The 25,407-nt window shown below is 48.9% G+C and overlaps 1 protein-coding gene across 1 annotated transcript; it reads left to right on the plus strand.

The window, feature by feature from the left end:
• The first annotated feature begins 3,075 nt into the window (after positions 1-3,075).
• On the plus strand, positions 3,076-20,793 carry PLA2G4D (phospholipase A2 group IVD). The gene is made up of 20 exons (XM_040227611.1): positions 3,076-3,104; positions 3,167-3,237; positions 3,428-3,564; positions 4,272-4,403; positions 5,061-5,101; positions 5,497-5,539; positions 6,838-6,892; positions 7,227-7,357; positions 8,294-8,404; positions 8,534-8,571; positions 8,744-8,879; positions 9,208-9,344; positions 10,942-11,164; positions 15,540-15,657; positions 15,940-16,077; positions 16,308-16,415; positions 16,547-16,738; positions 17,010-17,176; positions 17,841-18,027; positions 19,584-20,793. Exons 1-20 carry the CDS (start codon positions 3,076-3,078, stop codon positions 19,808-19,810), a joined length of 2,421 nt encoding a protein of 806 aa, XP_040083545.1. The 3' UTR covers positions 19,811-20,793.
• Positions 20,794-25,407: the final 4,614 nt, after the last annotated feature.

Here is a 25,407-nt window from a genome sequence, read left to right on the forward strand (position 1 = left end):
GGCCAAGGCATCCAGGACTTGCTCTGGGACGGGCCAATTGTGTGGTTCGGGAGCATCATCTCAGCCTGATTCAGAAGGTTCAGGAAGCTGTGTCTGCAGCTCCCACTCCCGGTCTCTCCAGCCAGGTTACTGGCTGCCGGCAGGGAGAAAAGGCAGCCTGCTCATTTGTCTCTCCCAGCTGAAGACCTCATTGTCATAGGTCCTCTGGACCCCGGTCTGGGGACTCTAGCGCCCCTCAGTCTCCCTTGAGCAGGGCCAGCACTGAGCCGTGGAGGAGGCCCTGGGGTCACCGTGTAGGGGGAGAGAGGGTGTCTAGGACTCTCAATAAGGAGGCACTCCCAGGATGCTACAAGGAGCTGGGCTGGGGCCCTACAGGAGACCCTCCACGAACGTCCATTGTCAGTCTTTAGTGAACAAAGTAGTCCAGGAGGGAGGGTCTTTCAACAGGGAAGGTGAAGCCCCAGAACCCTTGGGAGAAAAGACTTCTATTAGTTAACGTGTTAGTTGGCTCAATAACCCTATTTGTCTAAAACAAATCTATGAAATTCTAATGTTTAGATATCCACAGGGCAGAGGGGGAAATCTGCATGGTTTTACAAAAATGTAAAGTCCTAAGAACCTTCTTATGGATTGTGAGCTCTGGCCTTGAAGGCCTGGGTTTGAATCCTAACTATGTCACTTGCTTACCAGGGGCTTCCCCAGTAGCTTGGTCAGTAAAGAAACTGCCTGCAGTGCAGGAGACCCAGGTTCAATCCCTGGGTCATGAAGATCCCCTGGAGAAGGAAATGGCAACCCATTCCAGTATTCTTGCCTAGAGAACCCCATGGACAGAGGAGCCTGGTAGGCTACCTACAGTCCATGGGGTTGCAAGAGTCAGACACAACTTAGTGACAAAGTCACCATGTCACTTACTATCTCTCTGACCTAGGGCAAGTCAACCTTGCTGAGTCTCAGTCCTCTCATCTGTGAAATCAGAGAGCTATCTTACAAACTGTCAGGAGAATAAACGAGTGAATATGTAGTGTGCTTAGTATAGCATCTAGAAACATAAACATAACAAGTACTTAATAAATATTAATAGTAATAAGAACAATTGTCTAGAAACTGCTTACTTTTTTGCTAAGCATTCTACAGGCATTAACACACTCAGCCTGAAAGCACTGTGTCCGGTTGATACTGTTATTAGTCCCACTACAATGAGGAAACAGAGGCACCGGGACGTTTAGCAACTTGTCCTGGGTGACACAGCAAGTAAGCAGTTTAGATTCAGACAACCTAGCTGGACACCTGCCTTGATCACTCTGTTCTCCTACCCTAGCAATGACCAGTCATTGTAGTGACTGTCACAGCCCATCCTCCAGATGCTGTATTAGTGACACTCAGAGGTGAAGAGAATGGAGTTTCACCCCAGAAAAGAGATCCTCTGGGGAATGGTGGGCTTTCTGATATTGAGAGGCTCTCAGCGACCAGAGGGGAAAATGGGCAGCAACATCCAAATTGGGCAGGGTGGCTGGCTGGAAAGCAAGCAATTGGGATGCTTCTTAGTAGCCCCAAGTGTCTTTAGAGCAGCCCACAGGCTGTGGCCCTGAGAATCAGGGGGCCTGAGGCTGCCTCTGCCTCTCCCCAGCATGGAGTGGGCATTGGAGCACAACTCCTCACAGGAAACAAGGTCCCAGCCTGCACCTTCTCTGTGGTGGATGGTGATGGAATTGTGTGTGGAGGAAACGGAGCCAGGTGTCTAAAAAGTCACTAAATCCCTGTCAATTACAACCTCTGGCTTACGGCCTGTGGATGTCACTGCTGCTACTATTCCCCAAGAAGGGAGACACCAGTCTACCTTGCTGGGAGGGTCATGTGTGTTCTGCCAGAGAGCTGACTAGGGTGACAAAGACATTCAGCCAGAAGCCACAGGACAGGGAGAACTGAGGACCCAGGGGCACAAGCCTGATTGACTTTGCTGTGGCCCATTGTCCTTTAAGCCTCTCTGTGGGGCATGGAGAGCCTATTCCATGGATGCTGAGCCAGCCCTGGGCTGGGAGCACCCACACAGGGCAGAGACGACTCCTGGCAGGAGCCAAGACTTTCAGATCACGTGCACAGAAGCGGGACTGGCGGTGGGAGGGTGCAGCACAGGAAGGAGCTTTGGTTTCATCACAGCGCTGTCTCCTGACCCTGCAAGCACAGTGTCACCTCTGCCTCAGATGGCAGGGTCTTATCATAAGAAACGTGTGCAGGGTGCCCAGGAAAAACTACCCAGCGGGGCCTCAGGAAGAGCAGAAACCCAGTGGCCCCCTAGATGCCAGCAGTGCCAAGGACCTCAGCGGTAGGGGTTTGAGGATACCCGCCCCCCACCCCTCCAAAAGGGCCCTGTCCCTGGGCAGGACTCAGCCACACCCCACCGGCCCTCTGCTTTCTTCCTGCCACCTACTTCTGCTCATCTTCTTGGCCCCTCGGAGCTTCTGCCCTTTCAGTTTCTTTTCCCATCTCATTGGGCTTGTATGTGGGCTGATATGGCCTCACCATCATCTTAATTGGAACAGGAACTGGCAACCCACTCCAGTATTCTTGTCTGGAGAATTTCATGAACAGAGGAGCCTGGCGGGCTAAGGTCCACGGGTCACAGTCAGACATGACTGAGCGACTAACACACGTCGTCTTAATACATTTTGCCCCCTGCACACGGTAACAGCCTGATGCTCCTGGAATTTCCCAATTCACACCCAAGAAAGGGTTTATACCTGAGGCCGTGAGGGAGCACTGGGCCCCTGGGGCTCAGCCTCCTGGAGTCACATGCCCACTTCCTTTCCAGAGGGCTGGGGGGACACTGGGCAGCTAGGTCACATGCTTCACCAAGGGGCTGCCCTCCTGGGAGCTCTGGGGGTGGCTGACCCCAAACTGACATGTCTAGTAAGGTGGGCATCCCCTGGCCCTTCGTTTCCTGCCTTCTTCCCTATACTGTGCAATCCTGCCCCTGAAGGGAAGGGTTCCCACAAATTCTACCCCCTTAGAGGTCTGCCATTCTCTGACAGCCACAGCCCCAAGGGCAGTGGTAGGCAAAGGCTGTTTGGCCCCGCAATGCCTGGCGGCATCAGTAAGCATCTCAGGTACTGATCAGTGGGGCTCGTGCCTGAGCAGGAGGGACTCAGTGGTCTGTTTCTCTCCAGAGGGAGGCCTCTACCTGCTGGCGGCTCACCGTGAGGGTCCTGGAGGCACGGGGCCTGGGCTGGGCTGACCTGTGTGAGTAACTGTGAACTGGGCTCTAGGGAGGTGGGGTTGACCGGGTCCTAACAGAAAGGCCCAGTCAAGTGCCTAGGGGCTGGGCTGGGCTGCCCAGAGTGGCTGCAGGGATCTTGGGAGGAACCTGGTGAGGTCCCTGGAGAGTGATGTGAGGAATTCTCTCTCACAATGGCTACCTTGATGTTGGCAGTGAGCGAGGCAGACCCCTATGTGATCCTACAGCTGCCAACCGCACCTGGAACGAAGTTTAAGACCAAAACAGTTACCAACTCCAGTCATCCTGTGTGGAACGAGACCTTCACTTTCCTGATCCAGGGGGAGGTCAAGGTAAAGATCAGAGTATCCCTGGCCACTCATCTGAGGACAGGCTGTAGCACACACACAGATGTTTTGGGGGTGGAGCACACCTTTCTGCTGGAGAAGGAAATGGCACCCCACTCCAGTTCTCTTGCCTGGAAAATCCCATGGACAGAGGAGCCTGGTGGGCTACAGTCCATGGGGTCGCAAAGAGTCGGACACGACTGAGCGACTTGACTTTCACTTTTACACCTTTCTGTGGGGCTTAGGCAGAGACCCTGGGGAATGGGGTGTCTGTGTGCTCCAGCCTGGATGTACTGTATGCGAGAGGATATGTGAACAGCAAGATGATGGTCCTCCCGAAGCCAGTCTATGGAGTGGAGGCATAAGAGCCCTCCTGACTGGGTTGTTTGAGGTTAAATGAGATCACGTATGGAAGACTCCCAGTAAGTGCCTGGGACCTACTGTGCCTTAGGGAACCAGCAAAGCAGGAATGGAACTGGGATGGAAGAAACTCTTTGAAAGAATTTAATTTGTTATAAAAACAAAAATTAACAGGAGTAAGTATTGCTGATTTCCTTTAACCACTTTCAGGCTTTACCTTTATTTTTATTTTGACGTAAAAAGCGTGGAGGCATAATAATCTTTTCTTGCCTTCGGTGTCAAGTGAGGGCTCAGCAGTTGTGAGCCACACTATGAGTTAATACTGTGCTAAGCTGCTGTTCTCGGGTCCCTAGAACGTTCTGGAGCTGACCCTCTATGATGAGGACACAGTCACGCAGGATGACGCCTGGTTCAAGGTTTTCTATGATGTCTCTGATGTCCTCCCTGGCAGGCTGCTCCGGAAGACCTTCTCGCTGCGCGCCCAGGTGGGTGGGGGTCCCTACCGGCCCCACCTCTCAGCTCCAGGCTGAGGAGGTTGCGTAGTTTCTCCTGTCTATTGAGATGCTGCCAGGCCCTTCCCAGAGATTTTCGCATTTTAATAGGAAAGGAGAGGCTTAACTTGACTATTATCAGCTGAATCACTTAATGAAGGATTCTAGTTTTCTACAGGGAAGGAAGGTTTGGGGTGATGTGCAAATTTCCTCATGTGCCACAAACACAGCTGGGTGTGCCCAGCTCTTCAGGGGGTGTGGGCTCATCACTCCTGCTCACTGCTCTGACCCTCCCAAGGCCTGCGTGATGGTCTGTGCTCTTTTTGCAGCAGGCAAAGCCTGGAGGCATGGAAAGCAGAGTTCTGGGGTTGGTCCCCCTTGAGAGGAAGATGAAATGAACCCTTGGCATCTTCAAGCCTCTTTAGGCTTGTGTCCCTCGTCTTCCCCTTCAGCCTTGCCAGCTGTGGGTAACCTGGGCAGGTAGCCCATTTTTCCCTAAGACTTGATTTCCTCATCTGTTAAATGGGAGCTGTTGTAACACCGTGCCTCCCTTAGAGGCAGTTTGAGATGATGAGACGACACACATAAAGGAGCTGTGCCAACTCTAAAGACACATGATCATGTTGGCAACTGGTTCATCTTTAATTCCAGGGACCGGAGGAGCTGGACGTGGAGTTCCTGATTGAGAAAATGTGAGTGCTACCACCCAACCCAGGGAGTGTCTCAGGACAAGGCTCTCCTGAGGATAATGCCCTTGATCCAGATCTTCCCACTGGTCTTTCCAGTCCGGATGTGTGGTTCCTCATCTCCCACCCTGCCAGTCAGGGTGGGGGGACCCTATTAGAGAAATGAAATGAGGAAGGCGGTATTTTCTCTGCCCCACTCTCCTCCTCCCTCCCCGCCTTTCGCTGCTCAGAAGCATCTCCCCCCACCCTGACAAATCATATCCAGGACGCAGAGAACCCTCCTTGTCACTCAAGGAGGCCCCATCTGGGTGCAGCCCGAGATGGGAGGGGGATGTGGGGATGTCAGTGCAGGAAGCATTGACCTTTGCAAGGCCGCATTCCAGATGGTTTGATTTTTCCAGGTCAGACCGCCCGGAAAACCTCATCACCAACAATGTGCTTGTGGTAACCGCCTTCCCCACACCTGTGTGGGAACAGGAAGCAAGGAGGCTGAGGGAGGGACCCCAGAACAGACACCAGGGTAGAGGTGGAGGGTAGGGGTTGGGGGTGGGCCAGAAGGGGTGAGGGGAGGACAGGACTTTGCAGTAAGACTGCCTGGCCTTCCTGCTAGGTGGTCACCTGGGGCTGCAGGGCTTGGAGGGGCCTAAAGGGCAGTTGGAGAGAGGGGAGGCCGAGGCTCTGCTGAGAGGAGTTCTGAGGAAGCTTTCGGGGAATTTTAGGCTGATGGTGTTTAGTCATGTGTAATGAGTTCATAGTTATTAGCCCTGAAGGTGGCGAGGAAGACTGGCAGGCCAGGCCAGGGACTCAGGCTGTGAAAATTCAGGTAACGAGCCTCAGAGGGCTTTTCCAGTGTGGTGTGCTTCCAAACTGGGAGCCCTGAGATAGAGTCAGGGGTCAACCAGCTCCTCCCCAGGACAGTGGAGGGTCCTAGTCAGCTCTCATAAAACACGTAAACTCACAGAGCTGCAGTGGACAGGAATGGGTGGTGAGAGATGATTGAAAACTTTCTACTCAAAGCAAAACTCCCACCAGGCAATACAGCCCTGACCTGGGAGCCAGGCCAGGCCCTGCCTGTGGTGAGTCAGGCCACTGGAGTTCAGAATTGAAGTGGGCACCCACCATCAGGGTCCTATGAGTGTCTGTTTGAGGGCTAGTATAACTTTTTCAAATACCCTGTAAAGAGCCACACCTGAGGCAGCTGTCTTTCACCTGAGGTGACGGAGCCCAGTGACACACTGTCAGTGTAGCAGTTCTACAAGAGAGGCCAGTGGATGTGGGCTCCAGCTGGCAGGCATAACAGAGATAACGCAGCAGACTCCCTTGGCAAGGCAGTCAACTGGAGGACAGTCAGGAGATGTTTCAGTGGCTAAAATGTTAAGGCTTTGTTTCTCTGACCCACTCCATGATCCTGTGGACTGGCAGTTTGCATAATACTATTTGGGAGCAGTTATAATAGAATGCCTCCTCCAGGTTGAGTCTGCAGAGAAAGAGAAGAAAGAACTGGTCCTGAGGGCTAGGGGGGCTTTCAGAGATATCAGAAGTCTGGCAAATGTAGGAGGCTGGGTGGAGATGGGGCTTTCCTGGCTGCTCTGGGACCAGAGGTAAGGTGAGAGGTCTCTGCATCCGGTTCCACTTCTGGTTCTGGATGCAGTGGATTTGGGATAGTGGGGCTCAGGGGCTGAGGTTGAGGGGACCTCAGCTTCCCCTGCAGAGTCCCCTGTCCACAATGTGGTCTGCCTCAGGCCCGAGAGCTGTCACGCCTGGATGTCCAAGTCGTCAGCACAGCTGTGGCTGCAGGTGAGATCTGCTCAGGACAAGGTCTGGCCTCCGCCTGGAATGTGGGGGGTGGATGTGGGTGGCTGGGGAATATGCACAGCAGGAGGTTGCCCACACAGCACAAGGGCAACGGAGCTCCTCTGGGCATTAGAGTCCCCCCTGAACTGGGGGAAGGCATGTCACAGGAGGTAGGAGTCCCATGGGGGTTGTGGGCAGAGCTCTTTCCAGAATGCTGCCTGCCATGGTGCAGCCACTCAGCCTCCCCATGTCTGGGGCAGTACTGCTGGTTTCCTGGATCCTAGTTGGGGTTCTGGGTTTTTGTTTCCTTGTGCTAGTCTGTCCTCTCTCTCCCTAGATCAGGATGAGCTGGAGCTGGTGCTGAAGGGCTCATATGAGGACACGCAGACATCTGCCCTGGGCACAACCTCTGCCTTCTGCTTCCACTACATGGCAGCCCAAGAGGCCGAGCTGAGTGGGTGCCTGAGGGTAGGTCTTGGCTCTGGAGCTACCTGCCAACCCCAGCCTTGGGCCAGCTCCAGCTGCTGCAGGCCTCTCTCTGGCCATCCCCCTGCCAAGGTCAGGCCCCTGTGGCCTTATCAGCCTCCCCTAGTTAGGCACTATGCCCTTGGCACACTAGGAGGATGGTCAAGGACCTCGGTTGGGCATGGGGCTATGCCATGTCAGCCTTTGTTTAAAGTCTTTAACGGCTCCCCCAACAACGCTCTTAGAATAAAATCCCATGTCTGTGTCCACAGGCCCTGCATAACCTGGCCCCTACACACCTCTGCGGACTCGTTTTCTTCCATATGTCCCTCATTCATGATGCTCCAGCCATGTTTGTCTCTTCTTGCTTTTCCAGCACCCCAAGTGCTTTCCCTGTCCCCCGGTGTCTCTTTCCAAGGCTGCCCACTCCTCTTCTCCCTCGTCTACTTCCTCCTCCTCCTGCTCTTTTAGATCTCAGCTCAAATGGCACCTCTCCAGAGGCCCTCCTTGATCCTCCCATCTTAAGTAGACTTCACATAGCCCTTTGGTTACTCTGTCGCATCACACTGCTTATTTCCTTTACGATACTTAGTAATATAAGTTTGTTACCTGTTCCTTTGTAGATTCATGCATATGATTCAGTTAGAATAATAAATAACTCTTAGCCATTGATATACTAAAAAATATAAGCTATTATAACTATTATTAATTGAATAATAATTGAAGTATGGTTGGTTTACAATATTGTGCTAGTTTCAGGTATATAGCAAAATAATTCAGTTAGCTGTTACTTGTGTAATTATTACAATTACAATAATTATAAATATTGTAATTATTTTTTTATTATCGGAGGGGGGCTTATATCTGTCTGGATCACTGTCTAGATACACAGTAAGGATTTGTTGAGTAAATGAATGAATGAACAAAGTTTTCTTCCAGAGCTCTATAAGCAGTGGCTGGAACTCAGGCAGCTCGGCTGGGCACCTCACTGTGCCCCTGAGGTCCCTGGCCATGGGGAAGGAGGTGAACATTGACGTGCCTGCTACAAATGTAAGTGGCCTCGGCTAGATGGGAAGTGTCATGAAGAACAAAGATGGGGGAGCCAAAGCCCCCAGGAGATACCCACACTCCCCTCAGGGTCTAGGACAATCTGAGTAGGGTCTCTTGCTCTGATTTCAGGCCCCAGGAGTGAAGCTGCAGCTCAAGGCTGATAGCTGGTAAGGGCCATTCATATACGTGGAAGACCAGGGTAGTCACAGGAGTCGGGGAGAGTGGTATAAAGAATAGTCTTGGGAGCAGGGAGTTTATTCGGCAGTCATTGTGGGCTTCACCAACCAGTGGCTGAGCTATGCAGGTGCCCCCTGACCCTTGACTCCTATACCGCCCCAGCCCTGAGGAGCTGGCTGTACATCTAGGCTTCGATCTATGTGTGGAGGAAAGAGCCTTCCTGAGCAGGAGGAAGCAGGTGGTGGCCAAGGCCCTGAAGCAGGCCCTGCAGCTGGATGGAGAGCTGCAGGAAGATGAGGTTTGTGGGGGTAGAGGGACGTGGGTGCAGATACCTTGCACTGGCCCTAAGGGACTTCCTGACTGCTGTGCCCTCTCCAGATACTTGAGTCACAGAGACTGGGGGATGGGCATGTGGGGGAGAGATATTGGGCACGGGGAAGCTCTGTTTGGGGACATTCTCTTTGGGGACCTGTCCAGGGCTGAGAGCTATTACTTGCTGGGGAGAAGCAGGTGCTGGCTCTAATCCTGAACCCTTTAGGCCCTGCCCACTAGGTCCCATCCCTGGGGGCAGGGGGCCACTCCACCCCTGTTCTTGTTAAGCCAACCCGTGTCTGTGTACAACCCAGGTCCCTGTCATAGGCATCATGGCCACAGGAGGAGGCGCCCGGGCCATGACCTCTCTCTACGGCCACCTGTTGGCCCTGCAGAAGCTAGGCCTTCTGGACTGTGTGACCTACTTCAGTGGCATCTCAGGCTCTACATGGTGAGGGCCCTGGGGACTTGGAAGAGCAGAGATGATCAGGCTCCAGGGGGAAATGAAGAGGACATCAATGGGACCCTTTTGTGGGGAAGCCAAGCGGTATGGGCTGATGGGTGCCAAATGGCTTTCTCAAAAGGGAGGAAATAGACAATCAGAGGTCCTGCCATGAGTAAGGCATGGGAGGACATCCATTCCATGCTACTGAATAGGTGTAGGTTGGCTGATCTGGAAAGAGCTGGCTTTGAGTTTCTGCAACACTACTTACTGACTAAGTGACTCTGAGCAACTTATTTCCTCTGATTCTTAGTTGACTCATATCCAAAATGGGGATAATAATAGCACAAACACCATAGGATTAGAGTGGGACAGCCCAAGTATCTGACACATATCAGGTCCGCATTGGTAGCTCTTTTTTCTTTAATGATTGTTACTTCATTTTATCCTCACAACACTCTCTGCGGTAGTCTCCCTTATTGTCCCTATTGTTGTTCAATGGGTCAGTCATGTCCGACTATTTGGACCCCATGGACTGCAGCATGCCAGGCTCCCTGTCCTTCACCATTTCCCGGAGTTTGCTCAAACTCATGTCCATTGAGTCCATGATGCCATCCAACCATCCCATCCTGTCGTCTCCTCCTCCTCCTGCCTTCAATCTTTCCCAACATCAGGGTCTTTTCTAATGAGTCAGCTCTTCGAATCAGGTGGCCAAAGTATTGGAACTTCATCTTTAGCATCAGTCCTTCCAATGAATATTCAGGGTTGATTTCCTTTAGGACTGACTGGTTTGATCTCCTTGCTGTCCAAGGGACTCTCAAGAGTCTTCTCCAGCACCACATTTCGAAGGCATCAATTCTTCAGCACTCAGTCATTTTTTATCATCCAGTTCTCACAACCCTATAGTATAGAAGATAAAATGTAGGTCACAAGATGTTATTTTACCTAAAGATAGCGTTGCCTCCTGATACCCCACTCTGCCTATGATGAAGTGAGACTTCTCACTGTTGGAGATTCATTCCTTTGAGTCTTATTGAAATGTGATTTTAAGGAGTAAAAGATGAGTTAACTCCTCAGACGAGTTTAGGTGACAGCTGTTGACAAGCAGTGTCTTAAAGGGCTTCAGGACAGACATATAAAGAAAGGAGTAGGGCCTATAGCTCTGTTGTACAATACAGTAGCTACATGTGGTTACTGATCACATGAAATGTGGCTAGTCCAAATTGAGATGTGTTATAAAATGTGCAGCGAGTTTTGAAAACCAGTTTGAAAAAATATACATTTATATTAATTTAAATATTGATTACATGCTGTAATGATAATGTTTAGATACTGAATTAAATGAAATATACTGTTAAAATTAATTTTTCAGGTCTCTTTTTACTTTTTAAAAATGTGGTCACTAGGAAAATGTAAATTACATATGTGGCTCACACTCTATATGGGACAGTGCCAACCAAGGAGAGAAAACCCTGAGACAGCTCCCAGACAGACAGGGTTTGGTGGCAGGAACCACACGTTGGGAGAAGTCAGAGAATGGAAATTGGAGTTGCAGCAACCATGCTGAGCCTTGGTCTCCTACTGTAATGCTCCTTTGTTTTCTCAGGACAATGGCCCATCTGTATGGGGACCCTGAGTGGTCGCAGAAGGACCTCAAGGGACCCATCAGTCATGTCCGGGAGCACCTGGCCAAGAGTAAGCTGGAGGCCTTCTCTCCTGAGTGCCTGGCGAGCTACCACCGGGAGCTGGAACAGCGGGCTGAGCAGGGCCACACCACGACTTTTGTGGACCTGTGGGGTCTGGTGCTGGAGTTCATGCTGCACGGCCAGGTAGGGCACCTGTGCATGTGAAGTGGAGGGTGTGTGCACTGGCGGGGCAGGGGCAGCCCTGCAGCTAGCTGAGGCCCATGTGCCTTTCCTGTTGGGAAAGAAAGGCCAGTACATTGTTAAAGGATATGGAAACAGCCATACCTCTGTACCTCAGTGTCTGCCAACTCTGGAATGCTGACTTTTTGAGTCAGGTTAGTCTTCAATTAATTACCATGAAACAGAAATTTCTGGATCTCCCAAGAGCTCGGGACCAGTTAGTGCCAAAGTCAGTTAAGCATTGTGTTTGAGTCAGTGAGATTTTTGGAACAGCTGGTTATTTATACTGTAACATGAAATGTATTCTTCTTCACTTCATGGTAGTGTTAAAAGCACTCACTGTGGGGCCAGATTTCCTGGATTCTAATTCTAGGGCCTCTTACTAGCTATGTGTCCTTAGGCAAGTTGTCCTCTCTGTGCCTCAGTTTTCTCATATGTACAATGAAAATAGTACTTCCCTCACAGGGTGGCTCTGAGCACTGTTGGTGCCTTGGCATAGGGTTCAGTTCAGTTCAGCTCAATCGCTCAGTTGTGTCCGACTCCTTGTGACCCCATGAATTGTAGCACGCCAGGCCGTAAGCATTAAGTGTCAGCAAATCTATTTCTTTACTGTGATCCTAACACCATTAAGACAAAACTGAGCATATAAAAATTTTTTATACTTTGCTTCTTTAAAAAAAGAAAAAAAGAGCTTAGTAAGTCAACTTCTAGATCTTATATTAACTGATACAATGATTCAAATCAGGACTTTTTTTTTTTTTTTTCACAAAAAAATTGTGAAATTGTTCTTTGTTGTTTTACCCCTTATAGTTTCTCTTAAAGCTTTTGAAGTGACTAAAACACAAAGTGTTTTAATATGTGTAACAAAAAAGTACTATCAAATATATTAGCAGAGGAAAGATTCTTACCTTTCTTATCTTTGGATATCAAGCATTTGACCAAAAATGATTATCATGTAAAGGACCAAAAAGTGAATTTGTTTTCAGTTTTTTCTTTAAATTTTGTTCTTGTTGGCAAGCAAAATGCTATTCGGAAATTACCAACCATTCTTATTTTTTATTAGTTAAAAATATTTATTATAAAATCCTAATAAGTGTTTTTTACAATAATTTTTAGACCTAAGAAAATACATAAACCATAAAGAATAATATAAGGAATATGCAGGATCTCACTAATCAGCCTAAGACATGAAATGTTACAGAAAAAGCCAAAGCTCCCTGTGGACCCCCCTCCAGCCCCATTTCCCTCTCACCCCCAGAGTTAACCACCATCCTGAATTTATTATCACATACATATCTGTAACCTATATACTTTATATTATACATAACATGTATCTCACAAACCTTTATACTTTCTTAGATCCACCTTTATTACATATACTTTTATTAAAATATGTACATCCTTAAGGAAAATGTAATATTAATTGCACAATGGTTTTATACAAGTCTCCTTGTACCCATGTGTTCAAGATTCTCTAAGCCTTGAAAATACATACCCAGTAGTGGAAGTGTTAGGCCATTGGGTAGTGTATCTTCAACTTTCCTAAGCTATTGCCAAATTGTTCTCCAAAAGGGTTGTGTTAATTCACAGTCTCACTACCAGTGTATTATAGTTTCTTTTTCTCTACATGATCTTCACACTTTTAAATGTTTGTCCATTTTATGGGCGTGAAAGGAAATTTTATTGTAGCTTTCCATTTCTTTGATTTTTAATGAGGCAACATTTTCAAGTATATTTATCATTGGAGCTTGCTCTTGCATTGATTATCTACTCAAATCCTTTTCTATTTAATGCACCTTTTAAGTAATGTATTATAGGAATTCCTTATAAATCCAGGATATTGATCATTATCCATTCTAATAGACTTTGATGCATAGTTTCAATATAGTCCAATGTGTCATTCTTTTCCTTTATGGTTTGTACTTTTAGAGCTTCCTTGAGAAATCTTTTCCTCCCCTAAAGTTATGAAATATCTTTCTATATATTCTTACATGAGTTTTATATCTTTCTTTTTCACAGTTAGGGCTTTTAGCTACCCAGGATTTATCTTCAGGTATTACGTGAGTAGGAACTCAATTTTCTTTTTTTCCACATGGATAGCAGACTCCCCAGTATCACTTATATCCCCACTGATCTACATCGCTACTTCTGTCCTGTATCAGCATGAATCTACAGTAGCTCATACATCTGTGGGGCTTTTCCTGAGCACGTTATTCCATTCTAATGGGACTCAGTCTTGATCCTGGTGCCAATCCTGCACTGGTTTAGTAACTACCTTTGTGATAAATCTCAGTTTCTGATTGGGCAAATTTATCCCCACCTTGGATCTCAGAATTATCTTGGCTACTTTTAGTGCCTTGCCTTTCTACATACATAACAGAATCAGCCAGCCCAGTCTCATGATATATATTGTTGGGATTTTTGTTGAAATGGCATGGAATTTATAAAATTAACATAGTTACTTGAAACATTTTTATTTTATTACTATATCCTATGTATTCTTTGGCTCTACTGTTTAAATTCATGTTTGGTTTTAAGAGTGCAGTATTTTATTAACTGACTCTTCTGCCTGGTGTCAACAGTTAATTACTATAGGTAGGGAAAGCTTGTTTTGACAGCTTACTTTTTGAGGTATTAGAAAGTGCAGTTTGATTCTAGGCTATAAAGAAGACATATTTAATTACCATTTGATCCTCCAGAAATGACTTAATGCATGGTTTTATGTAGTTTGTAGTCATTTTTAAAAAGACAGACGTAATTAGCCTTTTTATTATTGCTCACAAGAATTAAAATCCTTGTGGTATTATTGAATGACAGTGCATCCCTTAGAATGAGCACCTGTGCAGTTTTAAAAATTTTGTCCCAATATGAATGCTTTTCGAATATTTTATTTTCTTCCTTAGTCATCATGCTTTATCTCTTAAAGCTCACCTTGATTGTGTGCTTTTTAAAATAATTCTTTTTTATTATTTTATTTGTATTTATTTTTATTTGTGACTGCCCTGGGTCTTCATTGCTTTGTGCAGGCTTTCTCTAGGTGTGGCGAGGGGGGCTTCTTTTTGTTGCAGTGCATGGGCTTCTCACTGCAGTGGCTTCTCTTGTTGCAGAGCACATGCTCCAGGAGTGCGGGCTCAGTAGTTGCGGTACACAGGTTCAGTAATTGCGGCCCTAGAGCTCATGGGCTTCCATCAGAGGGCTGTGAGGATAGGGAAGCATATGGGGTGTGCTGAGGCTTTGTCATTGGTGCAAGAGCAGGACTCCTCATTGATTGGGCTGGGCTAGATACACACCTGTCTGATCAGAATCACCTGGGAAGATTTACAACAGCCAAATTCCTAAGTGGCTTCTGCTGATTCTCAGAAGAGACCCAGTAATCTGTATGTCTCACACATTCTGAGTAAATCTGATGATAGAGGTAGATACAGCAGGGTGGGAACCTCTTAGGTGTAGCTGCTGAGGACAACTTTCAGCCTTACAGCTCTGAGAGCCTGAGAGAGATGGTGTGTTCATGGTACATGTACCAATCCATAAGAAACAGCCCAGGGCTTGTGGTGGCAGGATCCTTCCCCAGGTGGGGCTCCATGCAGCCACCACCAATACCCTTGCTGAGGCTTGAGATAAGTCATATTTGCATCTCGGTCTGGGACAGAAGGAGACCCTTCTGTTCCACTAGAATTCAGTGAGGCTCATTGGAGGCTTCCCCAACAGGCAAGCCACAATCCTTGCCAGAGTTCTGTTGGAGAGAAAAGTAGCAGCAGAAGGCAAGGATAAAGAGTGGGGTACAGCTTATACTGTGCAAAACGGGGACAGAGGAGATGAGGGGAGGGGAGGATGTCAGGAGTGTGTTTGAGAGGGGCTAAAAGTTGAACTGGGTCCAGGTTTACCTAGAAGGGACAGCCTCTGGCAAAGCTAACAATGCACACTGAAGGGGGATTCCTGAGTCCTTGGCAGAAAGCTCTGTGTGTGTGTGTGGGTCGGTGTGTGTGGGTCGGTGGGTGTGTGTGTGTGAGAGAGAGAGACAGAGGATCCATGGCCCCTTCACCCTCTAACTCATAAAGATGGGCCGCTGGCACCGTAGGATGCAGGGATGGCTGTCACTGTTGACACTGTGGTCCTTGGCACTGTGACTGGCACTCTGCAGACAGGCAGCTCACAACCTGCAAGGCCCTACATGGCAACCCTGCATGTGGGGCTGCTCAAACACAGGGGCAGGAGTGGGAATTGCTTCATGTGCCCACCCATGTCACCCAGACCCCCAGGCTCTTCCCCTCAGCCAATACCCCCACCCTGTCACCAGGGTGCTCCCAACTTCACTTTGGCCCTCATGCCTGCATCCCAGGTGGTGGATCAGAAGCTGTCAGGACAGAGAGCTGCGCTGGAGCGGGGCCAGAACCCTCTGCCCCTCTACTTGAGCCTCAGTGTCAAAGAGAACCATCTGCAGACCCTGGACTTCAAGGGTACCATTCTCAGCCCTGTCCACTGCGCCCTCCAACACACACACACACGCTCACGACGCACAGATGGTCCACCTCCTGGAAGGACTGTGGTGCGCATGGCCTTCTGCATGGGGCAAGGGCTGTGGTGGCTGAGGATGTAGACAAAAGGCTGAGCGGGGGAGGGGTCAGCGCAAGAGTCAGTCGGCCGGCAGGAGGCCGAGGCCTGCTGGGGGGCTGTGTCTTTGGCCCCTCCTCCCAAGCCCACTGTCCTCTCATTCCTGCCTCTCGCTCCTGCCCCCTCAGAGTGGGTCGAGTTCTCCCCCTACGAGGTCGGGTTCCTGAAGTATGGAGCCTTTGTCCCTCCTGAGCTCTTCGGCTCTGAGTTCTTCATGGGGCGGCTGATGAAGAGGCTCCCTGAGTCCCGGATCTGCTTTCTGGAAGGTGAGGGGTTGTCGCTCTGAAGGCCCTGGACGTCCCTTGGCCAGGCCTGTCTGATCGTAACCCCTGTACCCAGTTCTGGGCAGAGCCCCTAGTGAGGGCGGACATTGGGTTGTGGGGAAGGGCCTTGTGGGGGCAGCCTGTTCCCCCTCCTTCTCCATCCATACCCAAGGGTGGGGGCTACTGGGGGTGCAGAGTGCTGAGGCTGACTCTCTTGGGGGTTTGGCCTACAGGTATCTGGAGCAACATTTTCTCCCTGAACTTGCTGGACGCCTGGTACGACCTCACCAGCTCTGGTGACACCTGGAGGCAGCACATCCGGGACAAGATCAGGGACCTGGGTAAGGAGCCTGGAGTGAGGCTACTTCCCCTCCTGATGCTGCAGGGTCGGGATGGGAGCACAGTCAGGATCACACAGGGCCAGGCATTTCCGAGCCTGTCACTGGACCAACATCTATTTCTCTGGGCTCAGAGGTGCCCCCTGCCTCCTCGGGGACCTCCTCATGGCCAGAGGCCTTGTGGATGGAGCCCGGAACAGCACTGGCCCAGATGTTTAAAGGCTTCTTGACGAGCCGACCACTCTACCAGCACAGCTCCAACTTCCTCCGGGGCCTCCAGATGCATAAGGACTACTGTGCCCAGAAAGACTTCACCACCTGGGCAGGTAAGGGCTAATGCCATGTGTCTCCAGGTAACAAGATTTGGCTCCCAGGTGGAGATGGACCATGGCTGGGGCTACCAGGGGTCTTGGGGGTCCCAGCATCCACTTCTGGGGCATGGCTTGGAGAAGGTCTTGCCAAAGGCTCAGATGACATGCATTCAGAGACTGACACAGAGGTAAGAAGGGGATGTGGAGGCAAATGCAGGATGAAGCAGGAGAGTGGTTGGTCTGTGTCGGAGTGGCTGCTCCTGACTATTGCTGCCTCCCCCATCAGACTGCCGGCCAGACTCCTCTCCCAACCAGCTGACCCCGCAGGAGCCCCAGCTCTGCCTGGTGGATGCCGGCTACTTCATCAACACCAGCTGTCCCGTCATGTTCCGGCCGGGCCGCAGGCTGGACCTCATAATCTCCTTCGACTACTCTCTATCCTCGCCCTTTGAGGTACTGCTGGTTGTCCCATGGGGACCCCAGACCCTCTGCCCAGCCAGGCCACACTCCAGGCGAGAGCAGAGGGCCACTGACCCAGACTCTCTATGTTGCCAAGGAGAGGGGAGGGGTGACAGGCTCTGACTCCCAGGCTCCTGCCAGGGTGGGAAAGGGCTGTGGAGGACTTGGGGCCCTGGGCTCCCAGGAATGGTAGACAGAGGGTGGGGGTGGGAGGAAGCTCATCATGCCCGCCCCCAAGAGGAAGCGCTAGACAGAGGTGAGAGGAAAGCCTGGCCTGTCCACATCCATCCCCCTGGGTCCTCCCCGAGGACTCTACACGGTGGTGGGGGTGGGGGGTGGGTAGGGCTGAGACAGAAGTCTTACAGAGGCTTACTTGAGGCTCTGAGAGTGAATAAGCCAGAACAGCAATCCCAAATGGGGACGGGGGTGCTAGGACTGTACCCCACCTAAATATTCTAGCCAAGCAATACTGCAGACCACCTGGATCCTTCGCCTCCCTCTGAGGTACCACTTAGCTTGACTGGGCCATAAGGAGGACAAAACCAGGTTGCCCTAAGCAGTCTGTTTGGGCTGGAGCTGTACTAGCATTTTCTAGAGTGCTGACAGAGGATGACCTGGAAGTAGTCGGTGCTATCTCTGGGTCCCCCTGCCTCACCAGGTGCTGCAGCAGACGGAGCTGGACTTCCGGGCCCGGGGTCTGCCGTTCCCCCGCGTGGAGCCCAGCCCCAAGGACCGACGCCAGCCCCGGGAGTGCCATCTCTTCTCAGACCCCGCCTGCCCCAACGCCCCTGTTGTGCTGCACTTCCCACTGGTCAATGCCTCCTTCAAGGACCACTCAGCCCCCGGTGAGGCAGCCCCACCCCTGCTTACTAACAGCCTGGCAATCTGCTCCTCACAGCCACTGACCTGTTCTCTCCTGTGCCCCTGTGGCCAGCAGAGGGAGGAGAGTCTTAAGCTTGTCCAACCCAGTGTGGGACATGGCAGAACCCTGGCCTGTGGTGTATGCCCAGATCCCTGCAAAGTCACTGGGCTGCACTTCTCTTTGTCATGACCCCAGGCTCAGTTGGCCTCCGCTACCCTGATGCCACTCACTACACCTGGGCTCTGCTCCCTATTCTGTGGGCCGGGTGGGAGGGGTGGGAGCAGAATGTGGGAATCCCCACACTATCACCTCCCCAACTGCTACCAGTTGAAGGATTTTCTAATGGCGCCCCAGGTTGGACAGCTAGGAAAGAGAGACCCCAGTCCCTTCTCTCTTAGATTCCCCTAAGCCTGTCTAGGATCACAGCTGGCCTCGCTATCATTCTACTGCAGTCCCTTTCTGGGGTCCTTTCTGAGGGAACTGAGCCTCTACTCTAGGGTGCCTGAAATCTGAACTCTAATCACATTCCCTCCAACCCTTGCCTCCCACCAAATGGTCAGAGTTTTATGACCTTTTGATGGGAAAGTCAAATTCTGCATTTGTACATGTTTTTGGCTTTCTATTAACAGTTCCCGCCATAATTCTGAAACTTCCAGCTTTACTCTTTTTTAAAAATGTTTTTATTTGTTTGGCTGTGCCAGGTCTTAGCTGTGGGTTGTGGAATCTAGTTCTCTGGCCAGGGATCAAACCCATGCCCCCAGCATTAGGAGCAAGGAATCTTAGCCACTGGAAGTCCAGGAAGTCCCCCAGCTTTACTCTTTTCGTTTTGTTTTTTATAGTTTTTATTTACTTTTGACTGTGCTGGGTCTCCGTTGCTGCACAGGCTTTTCTCTGGCTGTGGCCAACAGGAGCTGCTACTCTCTAGCTGCAGTGCTCGGGCCTCTCATTGCAGTGGTGTCTTTTGCTCTGAAGCATGGGCCTTTCAGTGGTTGTGGTGCATGGGCTTAGTTACTCAAAAGCATGTGGAATCTTCCCTGACCAGGAATCGAACCCATGTCCACTGCATTAGCAGGCAGATTCTTTTCCACTGAGCCAGGAGGGAAGCCCCAGCTTTACTCTTACTGTGCTCAGTCCGTATCTTGGGATTCTCTCTCTTTCTCAGCAAAGACTGTTTCTTGCAAAGCAAAAACCCTTTGGTTTTCAGATGTTTGTTTCCATCATGAATTCTAAGAAACCATTCACTAACCTAATGGACTTTGTTTTTCTGCTGCTTTCACCTTATCCCTGAGGCTGAGGTGGGTATCGGGGGGTGGAAGACATGCAATGCTGTGAGGAAGTGTAGGAAGCAGGGCACGCTTCATATCTCAAAATAGTGTCCTGCCACTCACAGAGTTCTGGGCAGAGGACACAGGGCTGGGAGGAAAGCATGGAGCCCCTTCAGTGGGGAGCAGCTCAGCCCTGTGCCCAGCCTCCAGGAACACTCCTGCCAGCTGTGGAGGCCCCGGTCCCTGTCCTTAACGCCCTCCCACCCCTGGGCAGGTGTCCAGCGTGGCCCTGCAGAACTCTCGGCTGGCCAGATAGATCTCACTGGGGTCACCTCGCCCTATTCCATGTTCAACATGACCTACAAGGAGGAAGACTTCGACCGCCTGGTGCAGCTCAGTGACTACAATGTACGGAGCAGCCAGGACACCATCCTGCAGGCCTTGAGGACCGTTCTGAAGCACCGGGCCCCAGAGGCCAGGCCTCCAAGGGTGCAGACTTGAGACTTCTCAGGGGCCCTGGGTTTTGAGGGCCTCACTGACCCCTTCAGGGGCCGAGGGCTCAGCCCACCTACAGTGGGCACAGCCCTTGTGGGGCTGAAGTTCCCGAATTCTCTCAGGCCTGCATCCCACCCAGAGTTCTCCCTTACCTTCAGAGCTGGTTTGAGAGGAGCTGAAAGCAAACTCCTCACCAGGCCACTGCGAGGAACAGCTGGTCCAACCAGACATTCACAGGCAGTCCTTCTCATGCCTGAACAGCACGGATTTGAAGTGCACGCTGGAGGTGTCAGACCAGGAGTGGGGATGGGCAGGGCATGGGCCCGCCTGAGGGGTGGCTCTGGGTATCAGGAATCAGTCCATCCTGACAGGCTTCTGTTACTGCCTTCGTTCCTCCTTCTCCTCCTCAGTGTATACTATTTCAAAGCACCATTACTGAGATATGATCCACATGCCATATAATTCATCCGTCTAAAGTATGCATCCAATGGCTTTTACTATATACTGGGTTGGTCAAAAAGTTCATTCAAATTTTTCTATAACATCTTATGGAAAACCCCAAACAAACATTTTGGCCACCCCAATATTAAGAAACTGCCATCAGTTTGAGAACATTTTCATTAACCCCAAAGAAACCCATTACCTCTTAACTGTCAACCTCAAACCACCCCCACTCTAGCCCTAGGTGACCCCTAATCTGTTTTCCATTTCTTTTAGATTTGCTTAAACACTTCATATAAATGGAATCATACAATATAAATGGAATCATACAATATGAATCATACAGTCATATATATGTGGCCTCTCATGTCTATTTCCTTTCAGCAAAATATTTTCAAGATTTGTCCATGTTGTAGCAGATGTCAGAACTTCATCCCTTTTATGGTTGTATAATACTCCATTGTAGAAATACCACACTTTATTCATGGGTTGAGGGACATTTGGACTGTTTCTGCTTTTTTGGTTATTATAAATAATGCTGCTATGAACATTCATATACAGTTTTTTTTGTGTGGACAGTGTTTTTAATTCTCCTGCATATATACCTAGGAGTGAAGTTGGGTCTTACGGTAATTTTCTGTTTAATCTTTTGAGGAACCGCCAGACCATTTTCCAAAGCAGCTGTACCATTTTGCAATCCTGTCAGCATTGTATGAGGATTCTGCTTTCTCCACACCTTTGCCAACTCTTGTCATTGTCTGTCTTTTATTTATTATTATAACTATCCTAGTGAGTGTGAAGTAGTAACTTGTATGCATTTTTGTAGTGTCAACGTTAAGAATTTTTTCACATACTTTTTGGCCTTTTGTATATCTTCTTTAGAGAAATATCTATTTGGATCTTTTTCCCATTTTAATTGGATTATTTGTCTCTGTTGGATTGGAAAATTATTTATGTGTTCTCTCATTTGATGTAGGATTTGCAAAGTTTTTCTCCTAGTCCATGGGTTGTCTTTTCACTTTCTTGAAGATATCCTCTGAAGCACAGAAGTTTTGGATTTTGGTAATTTCCAGCTTATTTTCTTTTACTGCTTGTGCTTTTGGTGTCATATTTAAAAAGCCATTGCCTAATCCAAGGTCATGAAGATTTACACCTATGTTTTCTTCTAATGGTTTTATAGTTTTTGCTCTTACATGTAGGTCTCTGATCCATTTTGAGTTAACATTTGTATATGTGTGAAGTTCAATTTCCATTCCTTTGCATATCCAGCGGATATCCAATTCTTCCAAACCATTTGTTGAAAAGGCTGTTCTTTTCCCATTGTATTGTCTTGACACCTTTGTTGAAAATAAATTAGCTACAAATGTGAGGGTTTATTTCTGGATTCTGATTTCATTTTATGGATCTGTTTGTCTATCTTTATGTTGATATCATACTGCCTTGATTACTGTAGCTTTGTAGCAAGTCTTTTGTGAGTCCTATAACTTTGTTCTTCCTTTTCAAGATTGTACTGGTTATTCAGGGTCCCTTGAATTTCCATATGAATATTAGGATTATCCTGTCAATTTGTGTAAAGCAAATAGCTGAGATTTTAATGGAAGGGAAGGAGACTGCCTTTAGAGAGGAAAAGGAAGTTGGGAGGGCTTGAGAAACATAGTCCATGACTTTTCATTGACTAAGTCTTTTCCAGGAAAGAAAGAGTCTTTCTTCTTCCTGTTGGGCTCTGCTATTACTGGAGAGCAAGCCTGAGAGCTCTCTCGTCTGGCCTCCTGACTCTGAGGCTTCTGTTTATCAATATTTTACACTATAAATCACCTCACACAAGCCCAAATCCTCCAATAAAGCCCTCCTACTTCCCACTTACCAAGACACTCCACGGTTCCCCATGGAGTATGATCTCATTGGTTGCAACAAGTACCAACAAACTCAAGTGGGTTCAATTACAGTGAGTTCCTGGGGGTCTTTGGTTGGTGGGCATCAACCAGAATTAAGCAACTTGCTCAGATCACTAAACTCAGAAGTGGCGAAGCCAGAGCTGAAACTCTGGGCTTTAAAATCAATGCCAGGCTCCTAACAGCCACACCACCCTGCATCTTTAGGCACGCACTTTGGAACTCGCTCTATTGTATTGTGAAGATTTAACTTGGCCTAAATGGATGTGAGAGTTGGGCCATAAAGAAGGCTGAGCACCAAAGGATTAATGCTTTCAAACTGTGGTGCTAGAGAAGACTTTTGAGAGTCCCTTGGACTGGAAGGAAATCAAACAAATCAATCCTAAAGGAAATCAACCCTGAATATTCATTGGAAGGACTGATGCTGAAGTTGAAGCTCCAATACTTTGGCTACCTGCTGAGAAGAGCCGACTCCTTGGAATAGACCCTGATGCTGGGAAAGATTGAAGGCAGGAGGAGAAGGGGGCAACAGAGAATAAGATGGTTGGATGGCATCACCAACTCCAATGGACACGAGTTTGCGCAAACTCTGGGAGATGGTGAAGGACTGGGAGGCCTGGCGTGCTGCAGTCCATGGGGTCACAAAGAGTTGGACACGACTGAGTGACTGAACAGCAGAAGAAAGGTTTGGCCCCTGGAGTGGCCTGCCTGATGGGAGGCTTTGTTTGTCTGGGCACTTCAGCCGCTGGACAACCTTGAAGTAAAATTTGTGATGAGGTCTCTGGAACAGGCTGATATGAGTTCCCACCTCCAGAGGAAGTGAAGCTAAAGCTCCCGGAGGGCTTGGAGACTAAAGGTCAGCCATGTGGTCAGTAAGTGGTGGAGCCCCAGTAAACACTGGACACCAAAGCCTCAAGTGCCCTGGTTGGGAGTACTCTGGGCATATTGTTACACACTGCCCAGGAGGAGCTAAAGCTATTTGTGTCTCCATGAAGAGGGGACAGTTGAAAGTTCCCGTTTAGCCCCTCCCAGTCTCTGCCCTGTGGTCTCTCTCTCTGGCTAGTTTCAATTTGTATCCTTTCACTATAAAAAATAAACATACAAAGTGTAGAGCTTTGCTGGGTTATATGAGTTGTGTTAGCAAATGATCAAACCTGAGGGTGGTCCTGGGCACCCCCAAATTTGTAGCCAGCTGGTCTAAAGTGAGGGTGGCTCTGGGGACCCCTGAATTTGCCACTGGTGTCTAAAGTGAGGGCAGTTTTGTGGGGGCTGCTCCCTGAGACTACATAGTGGGATAAGCTCCTCTCCAAGTAGAGTCGGAAGGCCTGGTGGTCTGGAGGACTGTATCCCCAACCTTGCAGTCTGGCTGATTCAGGACCTATGCTCTGGAGAGTGGGAAGGGGCTCAAAGAAAGAAAAAATGTTGACACTCTACTACAAATTGGCACTTGCCAAGGGCATTTGTGGGCTTCCCAGGTGTCGCTAGTGGTAAAGAATCCACCTGAGAGATGTGGGTTCAATCCCTTGGTTGGGAAGATGCCCTGGAGGAGGGCACAGTAATCCACTCCAGTCTTCACCTGGAGAAGCCCAAGGACAAAGGAGCCTGGCAGGCTACAGTCCATAGGGTCGCACAGAGTCAGACACAACTGAAGCAACTTAGCACATATGCATGCAAGGGCATTTGTGCTCATTTTACATGCTAGCAAAATAATGCTCAAAATCCTTCAAGCTAGGCTTCAACAGTACGTGAACCAAGAACTTCCAGATGTACAAACTGGATTAGAAAAGGCAGAGGTACCAGAGATCGAACTGATATCTGTTGGATTATAGAAAAAGCAAGGGAATTCCAGAAAAACATCTACTGCTTTATTGACTGTGCTAAAGTCTTTGTGTGGGTCACAACAAACTGTGGAAAATTCTGAAAGAGATGGGAGTACCTGACCACCTTACTTCCCTCCTGTGAAACCTGTATGCAGGTCAAGAAGCAACAGTTAGAACCAGACATGGAACAACGGACTGGTTCAAAATTGGAAAAAGAGAACGTCAAGGCTGTATATTGTCACCTAGCTTGTTTAACTTTTACGAAGAGTACATCATGGAAAGTTCTGGGCTGGGTGAATCACAAGCTGGAATCAAGATTGCTGGGAGAAATATCAACAGCCTCAGATATGCAGATGATGGCGGGAAGCAAAGAGGAACTAAAGAGCTTCTTGATGAGGGTGAAAGATGGAGAGTGAAAGAGCTGGCTTAAAACTCAACATTCAGAAAACTAAGATCATGGCATCTGGTCCCATCACTTCATGGCAAATGGATTGGGAAGAAGTGTAAACAGTGGCAGATTTTATTTTCTTGGGCTCCAAAATCACTGCAGACTCTGACTGCAGCCACGAAATTAAAAGATGCTGGCTTCTTGAAAGGAAAGCTACAATAAGCCTAGATAGAGTATTAAAAAACAGAGACATTACTTTGCCAACAAAGGTCCCTGTAGTCAAAGTTGTGCTTTTTCCAGCAGTCATGTACAAATGGGAGAGTTGGATCATAAAGAAGACTGAGTGTTGAAGAAGTGATGCTTTCAAATTGCGGTGCTGGAGAAGACTCTTGAAACTCCCTTGGACAGCAAGGAGATCCAACTGGTCCATCCTAAAGGAAATCAACTCTGAATATTCATTGGAAGGACTGATGCTAAAGCTGAAGCTCCAATACTTTGGCCACCTGATGCGAAGAGCTGATTCACTGGAAAAGACCCTGGTGCTGGGAAAGATTGAGGGCAAGAGGAGAAGGGGGTGACAGAAGATGAGATGTTTGGATGGCATCACTGACTCAATATACATGAGTCTGAGCAAACTCCAGGAGATAATGAAGGACAGGGAAGCCAGGCGTGCTGCAGTCCATGGAGTTGCAAAAGAGTCAGACATGACTTAGCAACTGAACAACAACGAAGGGCATTTGCCATCCGCCTCTGTGAAGATTGAATCCTGTGCTGCTGCAGTTATTGACCTTCAACATGCCCTGAATGGAGTCCAGGGTGGAGAATGAGGCACTCTGTGCTCCAGGGAAACTGGTAGAACAAGTCTTTAGATGGTTAGATATTTTGTATTTCTTCATACCTAGGAAAGTACTAAATCCCTTCATGGTGACATCAGCTCCTCATGACTAGCAGAAAGCCTTTTGTAAGATACATGCTTGCTTTCATAAACTACCCCTTCACGTGAGTCTAGCGGTAAAGAACTCACCTGCCCGTGTAACAGACACAGGTTCGATCCCTGGGTTG

Source organism: Oryx dammah, unplaced genomic scaffold (assembly GCF_014754425.2).
Source record: "Oryx dammah isolate SB20612 unplaced genomic scaffold, SCBI_Odam_1.1 HiC_scaffold_26, whole genome shotgun sequence".
NCBI classification, from domain to species: domain Eukaryota; kingdom Metazoa; phylum Chordata; class Mammalia; order Artiodactyla; family Bovidae; genus Oryx; species Oryx dammah.